General features: G+C 44.2%; 1 protein-coding gene across 4 annotated transcripts in view; it reads left to right on the top strand.

The window, feature by feature from the left end:
* Positions 1 to 18,580, top strand: part of Plagl1 (pleiomorphic adenoma gene-like 1) — a 40,863-nt gene extending 22,283 nt beyond the window's left edge. Inside the window, exons 5-9 of one of the 4 annotated variants that reach the window (NM_001364645.1) lie at positions 1,044 to 1,106; positions 3,582 to 3,667; positions 11,742 to 12,054; positions 14,028 to 15,882; positions 16,512 to 18,580. In NM_001364645.1, the coding sequence (NP_001351574.1) occupies positions 11,903 to 12,054; positions 14,028 to 15,882; positions 16,512 to 16,541 (2,037 nt within the window). In that variant the 5' untranslated portion in view covers positions 1,044 to 1,106; positions 3,582 to 3,667; positions 11,742 to 11,902 and the 3' untranslated portion in view covers positions 16,542 to 18,580. Of the gene's footprint in view, positions 1 to 1,043; positions 1,107 to 3,581; positions 3,668 to 11,741; positions 12,055 to 14,027 lie in introns of all 4 variants that reach the window. The other 3 variants (NM_001364643.1, NM_001364644.1, NM_009538.3) reach the window with 3 other exon arrangements.
* Positions 18,581 to 18,947: the final 367 nt, after the last annotated feature.

Raw genomic sequence — 18,947 nt, forward strand, 5'->3', positions numbered from 1 at the left:
CAGGGAATCCTAGCCCAGCCCTTGTAGGCAGGGCCCCCTTGCTGCACGGACAGACTGCCTTTTCCTTTCCAAACTGGGTTACATAGAGTAGGAGGAAAGAGGGTTTTTTTGTTTTGTTTTGTTTTTAAATCCTCCTATCTGTCCTTCCTTCTGGAGTTAACTCCAAGTCCTGCCGAATTTCTCTGGTGGGTTTAAATGTTAACAAAGAGACTTTAAGTCTTGTCTGCCTTCAGCTGGAAGAAAATATGAAAGATTAGAAACCTTCCACCTGTTACCCACCATGCTGATTTAGAGCCATAAGAAAGGCACTCGAACAATAAATAGGCAACCGTAAAAAAAGAAAACCGATTTGAGAGACAGACACCGCTTGATCTACGCAGCCTGATCAGGTGTGTGTGTGTGGGGGGGGGGGGGGGACAAAAAAAAAGCAAAACAAAAAAAAATCTAAAGTCAGGACAGAATTCCTGACTCTGTAGAGGCCAGGAGGTTAGAGCATAAGGACTTCCACTTCCTGTCAGACCACACACCCCGGATTCACACCCAGTTGAGCTGCTTGCTAGTTACCAGGCAAGTTAGCCTACTTACAAGCCTCCATTTGTCAATAAGTAAGGGGACAGGAACACAGGGCCACTCCTGTGATTGCCCAGGGTGCTAAGGACTTAACATTGCCATGGTCTGGTGAGCATCCAAGAGTTGGTGGTTGTAACTATCCAGTGGTGTTACAGCGCTGGACAGGACCCACCAGGAGGGTCGGGGAAGCCTCTACTTAGAAGATGGCGGAGCCAGGAGGGGGAACAGCAGGAAGGAAGGAGTTTTTATTCAGGATTTTAAGAAAGTTCAGGGTTGAAGGTTTGGGAGGCATGTGAACTTAGGAACTCTTTGAAACCTTAAGTTTCATGAATGGGGAATGTAAAGATGATATGAAATAAGAGTGCAGAGGCCAGAAATGAGGCCCCCAAATCTACTAAAATTTCATGTGGCCCTTGGTCAGCCTGCCTCTTTTTAAAATAACATCCTTTGGAAGAGAATATTGTCTCTCCTAGGTCTCCTCGAAGATAGACTCTCATGGTTTATGATCCATCTCTGTGAGAAGACTTTATTTGTCTGTAAGTTTTCAAGTCAGTGGGCCCCGTTCCATATCAGGTCATGGTTTTCAAAAAATAAAAACCTGCTCGATTGACTTTCCTAAGCAAACCCCACACATCCTTAAGCAAGAGGAATCTTGCTAAAACTTAGAACAGTTTACGGCGACATCTGACACTGTCTAATTCATTCTCGTGCAGATTCTTAGACTAAAGGTTTCAAGCATTTGCTTAGATCAGACCAGGAGTATCTCAAAGTGGGCAAGCCGAAATGCAAGAAACCTCTTGATTCACCTTGAGTTTCTGTGAATGTTCACTTCAGACAGCAAGCAAATGCAGTTCATTAACTGAGCGTCAGGCACATTGTAAACTGGAAACACACTTACTTCACAGGCAGACGGACATCCTAGAAATCATACACGCTAGGTTGATAAAGCTTCCACTTGTGTTCTCCGTGAGTGGCATTAAAAATTCATTTAAACTAATTAATGTGATTCTATTTACCACATGCCAAACTCCCTTCTTAGAAAAAAAATGTGATTTTTCTTGCTCTTCTGGAACTCCGAGACACCGCTTTGGCATAGCTTAATTTCACAGGGTCATTTTCATCTCCTGCTGCTGTTGCTGCTGCTTGTTGTTGTTGTTCTTGTTGTTGCCGTCATCGTTGTTGTCGTCGTCCTCCTCCTCCTTCTCCTTCTTCAGTTGACACTTGAAAACCATTCTTTCTCAGCTTTTGAAATCTAAGGCCTGAAAAGCAGTCTGCAAGTAGCATCCTGTCAAAGGCAGAGGGATGCGTTTTCTTTTTCTTGTTGGTCTCATTGCTGCTATATCACACTGTTGCATGAAGCATGGGACTGTCCTCCAAGGGGGCCCTGTCTGGCCTGCTCTAGGTGCCCCCACCCACCCCCTCGCCCCAGCACTGTTGAAGCTTGTGTATGTGAGGCAGTGCTGGGTGGGCAGGTGGGAAAGGCTGAGTAGCTTGACTCTTCCCTGCTAGGCAGCCCTCTTTCAGGGCCGTTCACACTGTGTACCACAAGAGTAAGCTCTTGTGTGTCCGCTGCTGCCAGGCATTGTTGGAGGCAGAAAAGAATGGCTTTCTCTTTGGGATGATTTGAATATTTTGACAATGGAGCCAAGCTACTCTACTGCCTGGCTTGCGAACCTCATGTCCCTTAAGCCCCTTCCTGGGCAGGAGAAGTGAGCCCCTCCTCTCTGAATCCATAAATTGGTATTGTCTACTGGGGAGTTGGGCAGACTCAATGAAGAGTCATTCAGACTAATTTTATTCTTTCGCTTTCATGTGTTTGAAATCTCTTGAAAAAAATAAGAGTTAACCCAGGCTTCTGGGGACCACCCAATTAAATGATCATAGTTGTTGTAGAGAATTTTGAAATTAGATGAACCCATGCACACGGTCTGTTTACACACGCAGAACGAGGACCAGACAGAAAACAAACAGGTTCAGACAAGTACATGGTCACCTCCAGTTTTTTTCTGGACTGTATTTAATTGTTTTGTTTGTTTGTTTGTTTGTTTAAACTTGTCTAAAGAAAGCTGCATTTAAAAGGATGTTTCTATACTAAACAAACAGACACAGCCTCTTTGATCAGATTAAGTGAACAGGTGGTCCTGTGACTAAACCATTAGATGAGATAGAACTGGCTCTCAAAATCAGTTGTCTTCATAGTGGTTAAAAAAACCCTGAGGCATCCTCTCTACCTGCAAGAAAATCAGTTTGGCAGAATAGTGTTCAGTTGAAAGAGGCCAAGTGGTCAGATGCATTGATGAACAGGGATAGTGTAGGTTTCTAAGTATGTGTCAGCGTTCAGTGGTCCATGGTTGGTATGAAATCCAGGCACTTGAACACTAGGGGAAAACATTTTTCCATGCTCCCATCACGTTGTTTCAGTCTGTGCTGATTTGTGAAGTGGCCTTGGAATCTGCTATTAACAAAACAAAACAAAACAAACAAAAAACAAACAAAAGACCTTTCCTGCTAATTCTAATGCAGTCATTTTAGTACCCACTTATCTACATATTCAACTTAGAGATGTCTGCCTTTTCTGCACTGCAAATTTGCTAAATCTATATGCTTGCACAAAACTGTCAAATGCATGTCACCCAGTTGCTGCTTTCTTTCCATTCATAATTTTGTTTCAAGTGCTGTTACTGCCTAGATTTGCATACCTGCTTTATGGCATTTTAATATTGTTGTTTTAAAAGAAACACCATTTCCTCCGAGTGCTGTTTTGAATATCTTGTGTAAGCAATTTCATTTTTTTCCCCCACTGTCAGAAAGCTAAGGGAAGCTTCAGAGTTCTAATCCAGTTGCATGTAGGACAAAGGATATACTTTAAATAAAGACCATCTATTGAGGTGCAGTAGGGAACCTCTTTTATACCACACCTGGGCAGAAAGGGGGCATATGCTCACGAAAGAAGGTCTGGGAGGTAGAATCATGGGAGAATATTCTAGCTTCATTCTCTGACGATGTCCAAGGTCTCTTCTCACAGGTTTGAGTCTTCAGACTTCTACAGAACTCCATAATATCTGCCTCACAGCTGGCTTTCCTGCTCTCACAGAAGGTACGGAAGTTTAAGAATTATTCTTCTCTGTACATGCTTCATAAGAAGTGCTTGGGTCAGGCGTGGTGGTGCACATGTGTTTAATCCCAGCCCTTGGCAGGCAGAGAGCAATTGGAATCCATGAGTACAAAGCCTACAGAGTTCCAAGCCAGCCAGGGATACACAGCCTCAAAAAACAAAGTTGCTTGGAAGCACATGGCAAACTCAGGAATGCAGGGATGTGATGGAGGTCCAAGGTACTTCAAGAAAGTTCATACCAAAAGGGTCAGCCATTATCTGTCAAGAATGGACAAAGGCCCGGAGAACTTGTTTGAGGAGGCTAGAGAAGAGGAATCTTTGACTTGTGTCTTCTGTTTAGAGTACATGTGACTTCAGAGGACAGATAACAGGGGGATCTGGAATGTGTCTGCCTAGCATTCAGGCGAGAGCTCACAGGCTAAAGAAAGAAAAGGGCTTAGGAGACACCTGTCTTAAGGGGGTCAAAGGGGACAGGCCCATCCAGGATGGGCACCAACCTGGGGAAGGGCAGAGAGGCTTGGAGGCGGCTATAGGTCCCCGGAAGGGGCTGCCTGTATGCCTCAATGGGAAGTTGGGGTTATTGTAAGCTGGCTGCCTGCCCTGTAGGAGGCTTGGAGCTCAGAAGGGCAGATGGGGCCCCACTGTGTTGGGGGAGGGACCACACATGTGGATTGCCAGGACGTCTACTTAGAGAGTTCACATTCCTCTCCCATTGAACAGTGCTGTGCGTATGATTGTAATGGTCTGTTACACAAAGGACCTAAAGCTATGAATGGGGGATGGGGTGGGGCGATTTAAGGCAGAGAGAGAGAGAGAGAGAGAGAGAGAGAGAGAGCTGCCTAATTAGTGTTTCTTTCCTTTTAAGCATTCTCCCTCATTCCCTTATATTCCTCCCCTCATGTGGAAGCTTAGAAATGTCCCCTCCTTTCTTTACATAACAGTTAAAAAAGACAAGCAGAAACCCAATAACATGTTTACTAGCGTTAAAAAAAAAACAACAACAACAAACGAATCAGACAAGAACTGTAAAGGCGCGATAATGAAATACTATTGCATTTCACATTCATTTTTCTACACGAACAGTTTGCTTTGCAGATACAGAAAGTTCACTTTTTCAAATCACAGAGTCTAGGTTCTGGATAGCCATCCATTGATTGAGCTTTAAAAAAAAATAATAATAGCACACAGGTTGTCATTTTTTAAGTGCCTGTCAAATGTGTGCTGTGGTGATTTTAGTCCTGGACTCACTGTGGAAAGAGTCACTGGGAGCTTCCCTATAGGAGGGAGCGGTGACTGATGGCCTCTCTGTTAGGCAGTCTGCTGCTGCCAGGCCCTGACCTCCAAAGACCACTTACTGCTCCCTGAGTCTGCTCTGATATGCCTGAAGGGCCTCCAGTTTAATCTGTACCTTCTCTCTCTCTCCCCTCATTCTCTCACCTCATGCCTCCAGATAGGCTAAAACCTGGGTTCCATGTCACCATTCTCTGTCCCTCTCTCTGCTGACAGCACATAGCCCCTGCCTTTTGTCTACCTTGTGTATAAACGGTCTACTCAGAAGCTAGCAGAACTCAGGCTCTATAGATTCTCAGCATCAAAAATTAGACCCTCAGATCATCCAGGCCATCTGACAGACGTGTAGGTGTCCACATTCTTGGCCCTTTCCTGTTTATCTTGTGAAATCACTGTGTGAGGCTACCCAACCCACCCAAGCCTTGAGAATCCCCTCTGGACAGTATAGATTATAAGTCTCTTCCTGCAAGTCTTAACTCATAGATCTAGCTTCCTCTCCTCATTGTAACCCAGATGGCTTTTGTTTTTCTCAGTATTAACCTGTACCCCCTCACTTCCTAGAAAGGACCCAGGCTTTCTTTTCTGTCCCCGAACGATGGTTTTATTGGGACAAAAGGACATGCTGCTAATTAGAGTTCTGGTTGCCCATGCCCTATTCTGAGAATCGCAAGGGAAGCGATCGCCTATCAGCTATAGAATGGTGGCCCTACAGAGGTCTAAAGGCCAGCCAGCAGGGATTTACAGGGAGGGTGGAGTGGGGAATATGTTCTCATCTGTCACAAAGGAGCAGTCTCCACCCCTGACTTTGACGTTAGAATATGTGCTCCTAATTGCAAAGGCTTTTGTCTGGCTTGTCAGGCTGCCTCTCCGCCACTCATCTCACACAGGGCTACCCAGTGTCCACCAAGAAATAGTCATCTTAAAACAAAGATGAACCATCCCAGCTTCCGAGCCAGTCTGGGACTCAACATTTGTAGTTTCTGGGTGGGCCTATCCGTTGGGCTCCCCTTGAGATGACAGTTGTCCTTTTCTTCCACGTGTGATGGATGCCGAGTGGCAGAACAAGGGTCTGCAAAGATAACTAGCCTTTCATGGGTTCTCTTCTCCCATCTCCCTCTCATCCCTCAGAAGCCTGTGAGACTGTCAGAATGGAGTCACTCCAGACCCTTCTTTCCCCTACCCACCTCCCAAGTCCACTCTGTAGGAGGAGAAGGGGGTTGGTGATGGTGTTGGGGGAGGGAGTACAAACCTGTGACAGAGGACACTTGTGTGGTGATAGGCCCTACGCTCTGCCCCCTGACACCCCCCCCCCCACCCCACCCCAGCTGTGCCTGCACAGCTCCTTCCTCTGTGGCACTTTGAGGTTCCTATACTTCCCATTCCAGCTGAGGTGGTTTTGCCAGCCTTCTCCAGCTATTGTTCCCTCTTCCTCCTTTCTCTCTTCCTGGGTATAAACTCCGTGATTAGTGGGTTGATGGTATCTTCAGCCCTCTAGATAAAAACTTTTATTAGTTTGTAAAGGCAGCATATAAAGTAGTCACTGTGACATTTTTATGTGTACTTTTGTTCTTACTAGTTAGTGTGTCTTCCTCCCCTCTCCCCCCTCCCTTCTCCTTCCTCCTGCCCCCCACCCCATGCATCCGGCAGCCCCTCCTGCATCTCCTGCCATGCAATTCCATTATATTCTCTTCTTTCTGCCCACCCCCATCTCCTGTTTTCTTCTCATGCTCTGCTTTCTGGTTTCTTAACCTGTGTGCACATACACCCAGGTACCCATTTGTACAAATTCAAATCCAGGATTAGCACACGAGGGTTAAACAAACCATAACAAAGAAAAATCCCTTCTGTAAAAAGTTTATACTTTGCCAGTGGATGGGACAACCAAAGATGGTCATTTTTAAGCTGTTTGGGTCTCCTTTATACTTCCACTGTGCACAAGTTACTTAGATGCATTTTAATAAGTTTTTGTAAATTGAGACTTAATTCTCATTTGCTGATTTTTCTTACTATAGCCTAATCCTGCAATGTCAGGGCTGGGGAATTTATGGGAAGAGACTTCTGTCTTTGGGGCTCTGGGATCTTCATCTTCCCATAGGCCTGCTTCCTTCTCTACAGCCCTAAATAGATAGCTAAGGGGAAGGCATAGTCTGGCTTCTGCCTGCCTCAAAGAAAACAAACTTGTGTGGACCCCAGGGCTGGTGAACTTCATCAGTTTACCCCAGGGAAGAGAAACATTGATGAGTTAGTGTGCTCATGTGATGAGCTTTGAGACAGAATCCCAGACCACCCAAGGAGAGTTGAGATGTGTCCCATCTCTTCCATAGTGAGGCAGACGACACCAGCAACTTAGTACTTCAGTCTCCTTGGTGTCCCGAGCCCCATTAAGAAAAAAGAATCTGAGACCTAAACCAGAAAGATTAACTCCTGTTCTTTGCAGGGTTTTTCTCTGGACCCTTTCCTTACTAACACCATGTGCTCTTTGCACTGGCCCAGTTACTAATCTAAGTAGCCTGCTCGCCCAGTGGTATTGGAGCCAATTCTGTCTTTAGAGGCAGGGCAGAAACCTAACTGGTCTATATATTTCTGGCCCTACCCATCACTCTCTCTTAGACCTTTACAGTGAGTGGTGGTTCATAAAAACCAAAAGCAAAAGAAAACCAATTGGAAGCCTTGTTGTTTAGGGAAGGGACATCAACATGGGCCTCCAGTAACACATTTGGACCCTTGTGACTTTGTCCTTAGTAGAGTTTCAAGAGTAGGCAGAGTAACTTTCGTGAAGTCAGTCCCCATCTTGAATTGATCATAGTCACCGTGTTTGTGAACTGAAAACAGTTGTTCCTTTGAAAATGTATAGGTCTGGTCTGTACTTGGTGTCCTGAAGCTTGGTTCAATCAGTTCTATTAATCCCTGCATTTTAACCTTGAATATTAGATTGAAAAACTTCCCTTTGGCTTTCTTAGTATGGGCCCCCTTTCTAAGAGAGTAAGAACTCTAGTCACTGGCTTAACAATTAATGACAGTTGAAAAGAGTCCACAGGCAGCAAACCTGATTATTCAGCTGGCTGTGGGGAGACTGTCCCAGGGGTGATAGTGGAGCTGTTCCCACCAATGTATGTGAATTTAAGTGAAAGATTTCCAGACAGATGTAGGTGGGGAGTGTCTGCCAACCTGCTGAGTAAACCCCACAGTGTGGGACTCCATCTTTATGACTCCATCTGGGGGAGAGAAGGAAACAGGAGTCTGCAGGGCAGATAGAGGATTGTCCACGTTCCAGGACTGGAAACACATTTGCTACAAGAGAATGTTGCACATTAAGGAAATAACCCAGTGGACTGATCTTTGGCCTTGGTTGCCTTTGGGTGGCCATGGGAGAGAGGTCTGTAGACATGGCAGAGTGACAGGCCTTGTAGAGCCAATTTACGAGTTCATCGCAGGCAAGTGTCTTTTAAGTGATGTGTCAGCTCAAATGTCAGGGGATTTTAGCACTAACATCTTAGTAGTAAGCGTTATATACTTAACAGAAGACTAAAATAGGCTTACAAATGAACCCTTGCCACTGGTGAGCAGCCTGAATTCTGGGACAGGACCTATTAAATTATCACCTGTACACACACTTGAGATCAACTTGTATAGATTGTTTGCTGCTTAAATTGTCCAAGAAACATTGTCATAGAACCTTCCGTTTTCATCTGATGAAGCATAGGCAAATGATACGTAGCACACGGATTAGGAGATAGTTCATTGTAAGCATTTAAGTGGGATGACCGCTCCCAGAAGGGGTTCTCTCTTGTTTCTTACCTCGGGATGCCCTTTAAACTCTTTTTGAATTTAGAACCCCTTAAAAATGTGAGAGAGAAATCATGGCTCAGAACCTTTTATCCTCTAAGCCGTAGCATAGTAGTGCTCAAAAGCAACCCTACCCCCACCCCCAAAGACCCAAGCCACTTAGAATATCCATCTTGGAAGACCAAAATGGAAATCCCATTTCCTCACTTGTGGGCCTCACTTTGTGTTACTGGGGACAATGGAAACAGGAGGCAGAAGTCCTGGTTTATTTTGAGAATGCTGTAAAACAGTTGTTCCCCATTAGATGATTGTGTTTTGTAGCACTGGGGAAGTCCTGGGTCTCCATCTGTGCTCTGACCTCTTGCTTTACAGTTGCATACCTCTACCCCCCAGGGAGGACAGTCTTCCTGGCTGTTACCCTGTGTGTGTAAAATATATATATATATATATATATATATATATATATATATATATATATATATATATATATATATATGTTTCTTATTCTAGCCTGATCTCCTCCCATCCCTAAAATAATCACCATGAGCAGAATGAAGCAGATGGCTCAAGGTCTTTGGCAGATCTCTATCACTCACTCAGTATTTTTAGAATGGGGGGACACTGAAAATGAAATCCTGAGACTTTGGGCCGGGGCTGGGGAGGAAGACTTACTATCTTTCCAGGGCAACAGGTGTTGAAATAGTAGTACTATGTGTGTGTGAGATTCTAATGCAGTTTGTATGTCCAGAGACAGGACAGATTGACTCTCTTCAGGACCATTGTCCTTCGACTCTGTTGCAATTGTTGATGGTTTTCTAGATAGTAGACAGTCTATTTTAAGCACATCAAACTTTAATGGGGGAATAGAATTAGCAGTATACAGCTAGTATGAATTAGGTAAGGGTTGGTTGAGAGGTAGCATATATATTTACATGACTAGCCTTTTCTTAGTGGACGTTTTGACTATGTCAGGAAAACAGTGCTAATTTGGGTATTCTACATTCCCATGTATATCTATATGCAAGGATGTTGAGTAGAATATCAATACTAGAAACTGAGAATCGCTAAAAGACTACCCAAAGAGATTAAGAATGTTCTCATTGGTATGGTTTATTAGCTCCATGTTTGAGGGTGAGTCTTGCCTTTTGTGTTACGCTGGGTATATTTAACACAACATAGAAAAAGCAATGACAAAGTTCTAGGAAAGGCTGCTCTTGAAGGACATAAGCTAAGTATAAGGCATTTGAGAGATTTTGTTTTATGTGGAGCTTTTTCTGTCTAAAGAACTTGAAGTTGGAGGAAATCTGCCTCAGTCTTGAGTAAATCCTAGCTTCATCTGTCTCTGATTGCACCCAGTCCTGGAAGGCCCAGGGGAAATGGTGGGGATGAAGTCACAATTGTTGGATATTTGCAATCAAGGGAAGAAGTGACAAGAGAATGGGGCTGGCAAGCTGTAGTGTCAAGGGACAGCTGTAAGAATGGAGAAAATACTGTTTTTCTGTTTTATCCATGGTGTATTGATAAGCAGTGACTCAGTCAAGGGTTGCATCTGCAGAGAAATGACAATTGTTCTTTTTGTCGCTTCTTATCTTCTTTCTGCACGTCTCTGGTCCATGCTGGCTCCTTCTACTTTGAGTTATTGGAGGCATATACAGAGGTAGACAGCATGTTACTGCTCAGATGTGTACATAGCTCAATATCTAGGAACCATTAGCTACACCATGGCACTTGGCCTTTATTCCATAAATACTATATATTTTGTGATTTTCTTCCTTCAGATTATAATCACAAATGGGAAGATTATGTTATTGTTGTTTCAGTTGATTGTTCCCCGCAGCCCATTCATGTATACTATGTGATTATATAAATCAAGATGCTGGGATTTGCAGTAGAACTGGAATATGAACTGGGGAACCTTGCTCCCCTCCCCCTGTGCTAATAAAACAGCTGAACGAAAGCCCTGTGTTTCAGCAGAACACCCGAGGTTTAGTCAGTAGCATAGTCACGTGCAAGAGAAACCTAGCCTTTCCCTCATCTCTTGACATGGAATCTAAGAGTCTGCCTCTGTCACCCCTACAGTAGCTACTAGCTGCCTGTGGCTGCTGAAGTCTGACTTAAGATAATTGTGGCTTCCCAGCAGGATACTTGTAGTGTGTGTGTGTGTGTGTGTGTGTGTGTGTGTGTGTGTGTGTGTTGGGGGGAGGGCAATTGATCATATCACATCTCCACTGTAGAAAGTTCTGTTGGGCATACTGTTCATCTCCTAAAGCAAGACTTGCAGAGAATTAATTTCCTTAGATAAAAAAATTGCAAACAGCCTATATATCTGAATTGGCAAATCAGTGATGGGATTACAGAATTCTCCCTACTGGCTAATTTAGCTATGAGGTGGAATGGAGAGTTTTGTACTTTATGGGTTTATAGGTGCACAACATCAGTGCAACTAGACTCCATGTCCCCATATTCTTGTTTGTATTGGGCCTCATGCATAGTGATCTTACAAACAAATTCACTGAGATGTATCCAAATGAAGTCTTTCCATCCTCGGAGAGTTTAAACAGGTGTTGGAAACAACCTCTTTTATGCTTACAGTGTATGAAGAGCAAAAGCTCATGGTTTGAATAAGGGGTGGTCATTGTGAACCAATAACGCACTAAGAGGGAGGCTTGTGTCCCTCCCCTCCCCCACACCCCTTGAGTCAACTGAGTCTCACACTGATCTGAAAACTATAAAGTTGATGATTTTGAGTCTATGGAGGTAGCAGTTCTTGTTAGGAGAGTGTTTCATGAGCCACCAGAGCACAGAGGCTCCAGAGGGGCGGGAAGCAAGAAAGGGAGGATGGGTTGCCAGGCCCATCTGAACCTCTTAAAAGAATATACTGATTGCAGGCTTGAATACGGTGGTGCTGATGCTGGTGCTGGTGGGGGGATACAGTTTTCCAATAGCTGATGTGAGAAATCTGTTCCTCTTCTCTCTGCAGATACCCAGCTATTGTGCTCTGGATCTCTCCTGGCTGCTAGGCTGTAGCGCTGCCTTTCTGGAGTCAGGCTGTAGTGACTCCCCACCTTCTTTCTGTCTGGGCTTAAATGGCACAGCAGTTCCTCAGCACATCTGAAGAAGAAAGTGTGAGAACCAAAGGCCATGGCTCCATTCCGCTGTCAAAAATGTGGCAAGTCCTTCGTCACCCTGGAGAAGTTCACCATTCACAATTATTCCCACTCCAGGGAGCGCCCATTCAAGTGCTCGAAGGCTGAGTGTGGCAAAGCCTTCGTCTCCAAGTATAAGCTGATGAGGTGAGATGCTTTAGAAGGGGGTGCGCTTTTACTTGGGCCTTTAAGTGTCTCTTCAGGCCTTCAGGGCTCTCGCTGAAGGGGAAAGAAGGCAGAGTGTGGGTGCATTTAGCCTTTTAGGCACTCTTTAAAGCCCTATTGTCAGTGATGACTGGAGTGTCCGGTATGCCATTGATGACCATGGCACCTGGAATTCACTTGTGTGTTTAGACTTTGTGTATGTATATTTCTTAGACTTTCAGAGACTCCACAATCTACCAAAGCAGTGATTTTTCACATGAATCCTATAAAAGAGAGTTGGTATATGATATGAATTATTTCTCTAGTGTTATGTACTCACTACTATTAGGTAAGATGTACATTCTGTCCACAATGGATTTTGGTAATACCACAGCATTGACAAACCACACGATCAGACTACAGCCTAACTGACAGTGAACGCTGTCTGTGTACTTCTCTTGGAATTGCTTGTGTCTAATCGTCACAAAATGATCCCACAAGCTTCACTTTGCTGACGACTCACATTCAAATGCATAGGTGGGAGAATCAGCAACCCAGCTTCCAGTCTGAGTGGTAGAAGCCCTACATTATCATTCCATCTCGGGGTACTTCACAGGAAAGTACTTAAAAGAGATAAAAGGAAAATATAAATTATGCTCCTGACCTTAAGAACAACACCATCACTGATAATGTAATATAAGTTGATGTTTAAAATAAGACTGAAAATGCTTCTGTACTTACATTTCAAATGTCTTCAGTTGTAGGCCCTTTTCTAGTTGTCATAGTAACAGCATCAAGGGCCCAACCACGGGCACTGATTGTGTCAGGGGCTCCCTGGTTAGTATCAGACTCATTTTGTGTACACGAGGCCATCCTGATTTAAACACTGAGGGTAGCTGTGGCTTCAGTGGGGCCACCTCAGGGTCCTATGGGAGGCCTGGGGAGAAAGCACAGAGGGGCAAAAGATTATTGTAGTAAATAGAGTTAGTTAGAAAGACAATGGGAATTCAAATGGGTGCTTTAAGCGCTGTTGAAGAGGTAGTGGTTGGGGAGAAATGATTTGTTTTATCAAGGTGGAAAGTAGGCCAAAAGCAGGAAGCAGTGGACATTATCCAAGACCCACTGTTCCTTGTCCCAGCCCTGCTGTCTTCCCTGGCCAGAGGCTATCCACTTTCAAGGAACTAAGAGGGCAGGCTGGGTTCATCTTAAAGGGCAGCATAGCATCCAGTGCCCAACCATTGCCACCTGAGTTCCATTTTATAAGCAGAGATTGACATGAAATAGGTGCCTTGCTTAACCAGAAAGGGAATGTGGGTCCCAGTACATTAAACAGCTACTAGGAAGAGACAACCAAGGGTTAGAATAGCTGATTTGACAGAGCAGACTGGATTCTAAGGATGTCTTCCTCGGAATGAGCACCCTGAAGCATGATGGGAACTACCTGCTGAATGGGTTTAAAATGTACTCCAAAGGGGCTTTGGGTGGCTATGCCATCCCATATGGTACCTAACAGATGAATATAGAGGCAGGACTGGCTTAAAAACTAAACTAATCTCAATCAGTAGAGAATGCCTAAGAGCTGTGATGGGCGCCAACCTAACGTGGCACTGAGGAGTTTTATGCAAATTTGGTCAAACTGGGTAGTTCAGAAACTTCTGGAAAGTATCATATACCTATTTAACCCCTTTCTGAAAAATATATTTCATAACCATGTTTTTAAATAAATCTATTGATAACAGGGAAATTCAGTCTTTCTTATAGGCATAAAGTTGAATCTGCCTTTTAGTAATTCTTAGCTTTTTAAATGGTAAAGTGTTGTGTCCATAGGGAAAATACAGAAAAAGTAGTTTATAAGTGAAAATGTCACTAAGACCTAGAGAAAGTAACAGGTAACATCTTGATAGTGTTGCCTCTGTCTTTCCTTCCTTCATAAAAGAATTCTCTTGCAAACTGTGCCTCCTCCTTTCTGATTCCAGACACATGGCCACACACTCGCCACAGAAGATTCACCAGTGTACTCACTGTGAGAAGACATTCAACCGGAAGGACCACCTGAAGAACCACCTCCAGACCCACGATCCCAACAAGATCTCCTACGCGTGTGACGATTGCGGCAAGAAGTACCACACCATGCTGGGCTACAAGAGGCACCTGGCCCTGCACTCGGCGAGCAATGGCGATCTCACCTGTGGGGTGTGCACCCTGGAGCTGGGGAGCACCGAGGTCCTGCTGGACCACCTCAAGTCTCACGCGGAAGAAAAGGCCAACCAGGCACCCAGGGAGAAGAAATACCAGTGCGACCACTGTGATAGATGCTTCTACACCCGGAAAGATGTGCGTCGCCACCTGGTGGTCCACACAGGATGCAAGGACTTCCTGTGTCAGTTCTGTGCCCAGAGATTTGGGCGCAAAGACCACCTCACTCGTCACACCAAGAAGACCCACTCCCAGGAGCTGATGCAAGAGAATATGCAGGCAGGAGATTACCAGAGCAATTTCCAACTCATTGCGCCTTCAACTTCGTTCCAGATAAAGGTTGATCCCATGCCTCCTTTCCAGCTAGGAGCGGCTCCCGAGAACGGGCTTGATGGTGGCTTGCCACCCGAGGTTCATGGTCTAGTGCTTGCTGCCCCAGAAGAAGCTCCCCAACCCATGCCGCCCTTGGAGCCTTTGGAGCCTTTGGAGCCTTTGGAGCCTTTGGAGCCGATGCAGTCTTTGGAGCCTTTGCAGCCTTTGGAGCCGATGCAGCCTTTGGAGCCAATGCAGCCTTTGGAGCCGATGCAGCCTTTAGAGCCTTTGGAGCCTCTGGAGCCGATGCAGCCTTTGGAGCCGATGCAGCCTTTGGAGCCTATGCAGCCAATGCTGCCAATGCAGCCAATGCAGCCAATGCAGCCAATGCAGCCAATGCTGCCAATGCAGCCAATGCTGCCAATGCAGCCAATGCAGCCAATGCAGCCAATGCTGCCAATGCCAGAGCCGTCTTTCACTCTGCACCCTGGCGTAGTTCCCACCTCTCCTCCCCCAATTATTCTTCAGGAGCATAAGTATAATCCTGTTCCTACCTCATATGCCCCATTTGTAGGCATGCCCGTCAAAGCAGATGGCAAGGCCTTTTGCAACGTGGGTTTCTTTGAGGAATTTCCTCTGCAAGAGCCTCAGGCGCCTCTCAAGTTCAACCCATGTTTTGAGATGCCTATGGAGGGGTTTGGGAAAGTCACCCTGTCCAAAGAGCTGCTGGTAGATGCTGTGAATATAGCCATTCCTGCCTCTCTGGAGATTTCCTCCCTATTGGGGTTTTGGCAGCTCCCCCCTCCTACTCCCCAGAATGGCTTTGTGAATAGCACCATCCCTGTGGGGCCTGGGGAGCCACTGCCCCATAGGATAACCTGTCTGGCGCAGCAGCAGCCACCGCCACTGCCGCCGCCACCACCGCTGCCACTGCCACAGCCACTGCCAGTGCCACAGCCACTACCACAGCCACAGATGCAGCCACAGTTTCAGTTGCAGATCCAGCCCCAGATGCAGCCCCAGATGCAGCTGCAGCCACTGCAGCTGCAGCTACCACAGCTGCTGCCGCAACTGCAACCTCAGCAGCAGCCTGATCCTGAGCCAGAGCCAGAGCCAGAGCCAGAGCCAGAGCCAGAGCCAGAGCCGGAACCGGAACCGGAGCCAGAGCCAGAGCCAGAACCAGAGCCAGAGGAAGAACAGGAAGAGGCAGAAGAAGAGGCAGAGGAAGGAGCAGAGGAAGGAGCAGAACCAGAGGCACAGGCAGAAGAAGAGGAAGAGGAAGAGGAAGCGGAAGAGCCACAGCCAGAAGAAGCCCAAATAGCAGTGAGTGCTGTGAATCTGGGCCAGCCCCCCCTACCCCCAACTCCCCATATTTTCACAGCTGGCTCCAACACTGCTATCCTGCCCCATTTCCATCACGCATTTAGATAAATTGGTTTTTAAGAGGGTGCTTCTCTTGTGGGAGATGTTTTAAACATCAGTTACAGTTTGAGGAGAAGCATTGGAAAACAGGAATGGGGTTTTAGCTTATTTGTCATAAGTAGCTTGAGAAAAAGAATTCTCTAACTGCATGCGTTGTGCCAATATATACCCTTAGTATTCATGCTTCCTACCAAATTTAGTGAGCGTGTGTGCATTCTGTAATCAAACTGCAAATATTATCATATTATCCTATTATTACCCTTGTATTATTACCCTCATATTATTACCCTCATATTATCCTCATTATCTTATAATCACGTGATTACGTGATAAGATCCAAAACATGAGCTGCTATTTTGTAAATATCGTGTTGAGTGTAAGCTGTTGTAGTGATGTTAGCTATGTAACTGTGTGTAGCCTAGGAAGGGGATGATGGTAAAGTTTGGAATTCTCCAACTTGGAAGGTGTTTTTAAGAGAAGGGGATAATCTTTGTATGGCGTTTATAACTAGGCTGTGTGTTTCTTTTCAGGGACTCGTCTATAAGAAATGGACAGTTTAGTTCCTCTTCTTGTTAGCTTACTCTGTAGTTTCTTCTTCTTGTTGCCCATTGTGTAGCTTTATAGAGTGTGACGCTATTGATGTCTCCATTTTTTAAAGTGAATTTAAATGTACTGTTCAATATTTTTCATGTGATGTTGTTCCAATGTGAGTTACGACTTCATTTATCTTAAAGACAAAACTGGTTGTCAGTCATATCTGACAGAAGAAAGAAATCACTGTGTAACCAAGTCAAGTGGCCAACTAATTGAAAGAAGAATCAATCAAAAGTGTTTTGTGGACTGTGATACTCATTATGTTTTTTAACAGGAATTTAAGAAAATGTACTGGAATTTAAAAAAAGCATAAGTATATTAGATAAGAATTTTCTTTGCCTAGCTTAACCTACTACTTAAGCTGCTTAAGTTCTGAAGTATTGTTTGTAATCACCAATAGAAAAGTGTATCTGTAGATGATCAATTTAAGTCATTGTTAGTTTGTATCCCAAGAGGATTGTGTTTTGCAATGTAACCGTACTTGTAATCTCCCTTGATACCTTGTTAATCGATTTTGAAAGTGTAAAACCTAACCTTTGAAGACTCTGTATTTCCTTCTTGAGACTGTATCCCCCAGCATATATCTCCTAACCTTTGAAGACTCTGTATTTCATTTTTGAGACTGTATTCCCCAGGATTTATCTCCTAACCTTTGTAGACTCTGTATTTCGTTTTTGAGACTGTCTTTCCCAGCATATATCTCCTGACCTTTGACAACTCTGTATTTCGTTTTTGAGACTGTATTCCCCAGCATATATCTCCTGACCTTTGAAGACCCTGCATTTTGTTTTTGAGATGGAATTCAACAGCATATATCTCCTAATCTTTGATGACTCTGTATTTTGTTTTTGAGATTGTATTCCCCAGCATATATCTCCTAACCTTTGAAGACTCTGTATTTCATTTTTGAGACTGTATTCCCCAACGTGTATCTCCTAACCTTTGAATAATCTCCACTTTGTTTTTGAGACTGTATTCCCCAGCATATATCTCCTAACCTTTGATGACTCTGTACTTTGTTTTTGAGAGTGTATTCCCCAGCATATATCTCCTAACCTTTGATGACTCTGTACTTTGTTTTTGAGACTGTATTCCCCAGCATATATCTCCTAACCTTTGATGACTATGTACTTTGTTTTTGAGACTGTATTCCCCAGCATATATCTCCTAACCTTTGATGACTCTGTACTTTGTTTTTGAGAGTGTATTCCCCAGCATATATCTCCTAACCTTTGATGACTCTGTACTTTGTTTTTGAGACTGTATTCCCCAGCATATATCTCCTAACCTTTGAAGAATCTCCATTTTGTTTTTGAGACTGTATTTCCCAGCATATATCTCCTAACCTTTGATGACTCTGTACTTTGTTTTTGAGACTGTATTCCCCAGCATATATCTCCTGACCTTTGAAGACACTGCATTTGTTTTTGGGACTGTATTCCCCAGCACATATCTCCCGACTTTTGAAGACACTGCATTTTTTTGAGACTATATTCCCCAGCATATATCTCCTAACCTTTGAAGACTCCATATTTCGTTTTTGAGACTGTATTCCCCAGCACATATCTCCTAACCTTTGAAGAATCTCCATTTTCTTTTTGAGACTGTATTCCTCAGCATATATCTCCTAACCTTTGACGACTCTGTATTTCATTTTTGAGACTGTATTCCCCAGCATATATCTTCTAACCTTTGAAGACACTACATTTTGTTTTTGAGACTGTATTCCCTAGCATATATCTCCTAACCTTTGAAGACTCCATATTTCGTTTTTGAGACTGTATTGCCCAGTATATATCTCCTAACCTTTGATGACTCTGTATTTCGTTTTTGAGACTGTATTCCCCAGCATATATCTCCTAACCTTTGAAGACTCCATATTTCGTTTTTGAGACTGTATTCCCCAGAATTTATCTCCTATCCTTTTTAGACTCTGTATTTCGTTTTTGAGACTGTATTCCCTGGCATATATACCTACATATAATAAATGCTAAGCATCTGGCAATCTTTCTGTCTTTTCATTTAGCGACACCAGTGGCATCAACATGGATTTCACTCCCATTGAGCTAGAAACCCTTCTCAGGTCCCTTACACCCCTCCTGGCCATTTCTTCTTCTAAAAGGACTTTTCAGCACCCAAGGGAACTTTACCTCTTTTCAATAAATTATGACTAAAGAAAAAAAATCTATAAACTCAGGTCACATTTTCAGGACTGAGTCTTATGATGTCACATGATTTATTTCTGATGCATAGGTCTAGCCACCATATCCTGGACTGTCATGATTCAGATGCACAATAGTGTTTACAATTGACTTCCCATGCCTCTTAGCAAGCTTGTTCCCTATTGGGATTTCTTCAAAAAACATTTTACC

This window comes from Mus musculus, chromosome 10 (genome assembly GCF_000001635.26).
Source record: "Mus musculus strain C57BL/6J chromosome 10, GRCm38.p6 C57BL/6J".
NCBI classification, from domain to species: domain Eukaryota; kingdom Metazoa; phylum Chordata; class Mammalia; order Rodentia; family Muridae; genus Mus; species Mus musculus.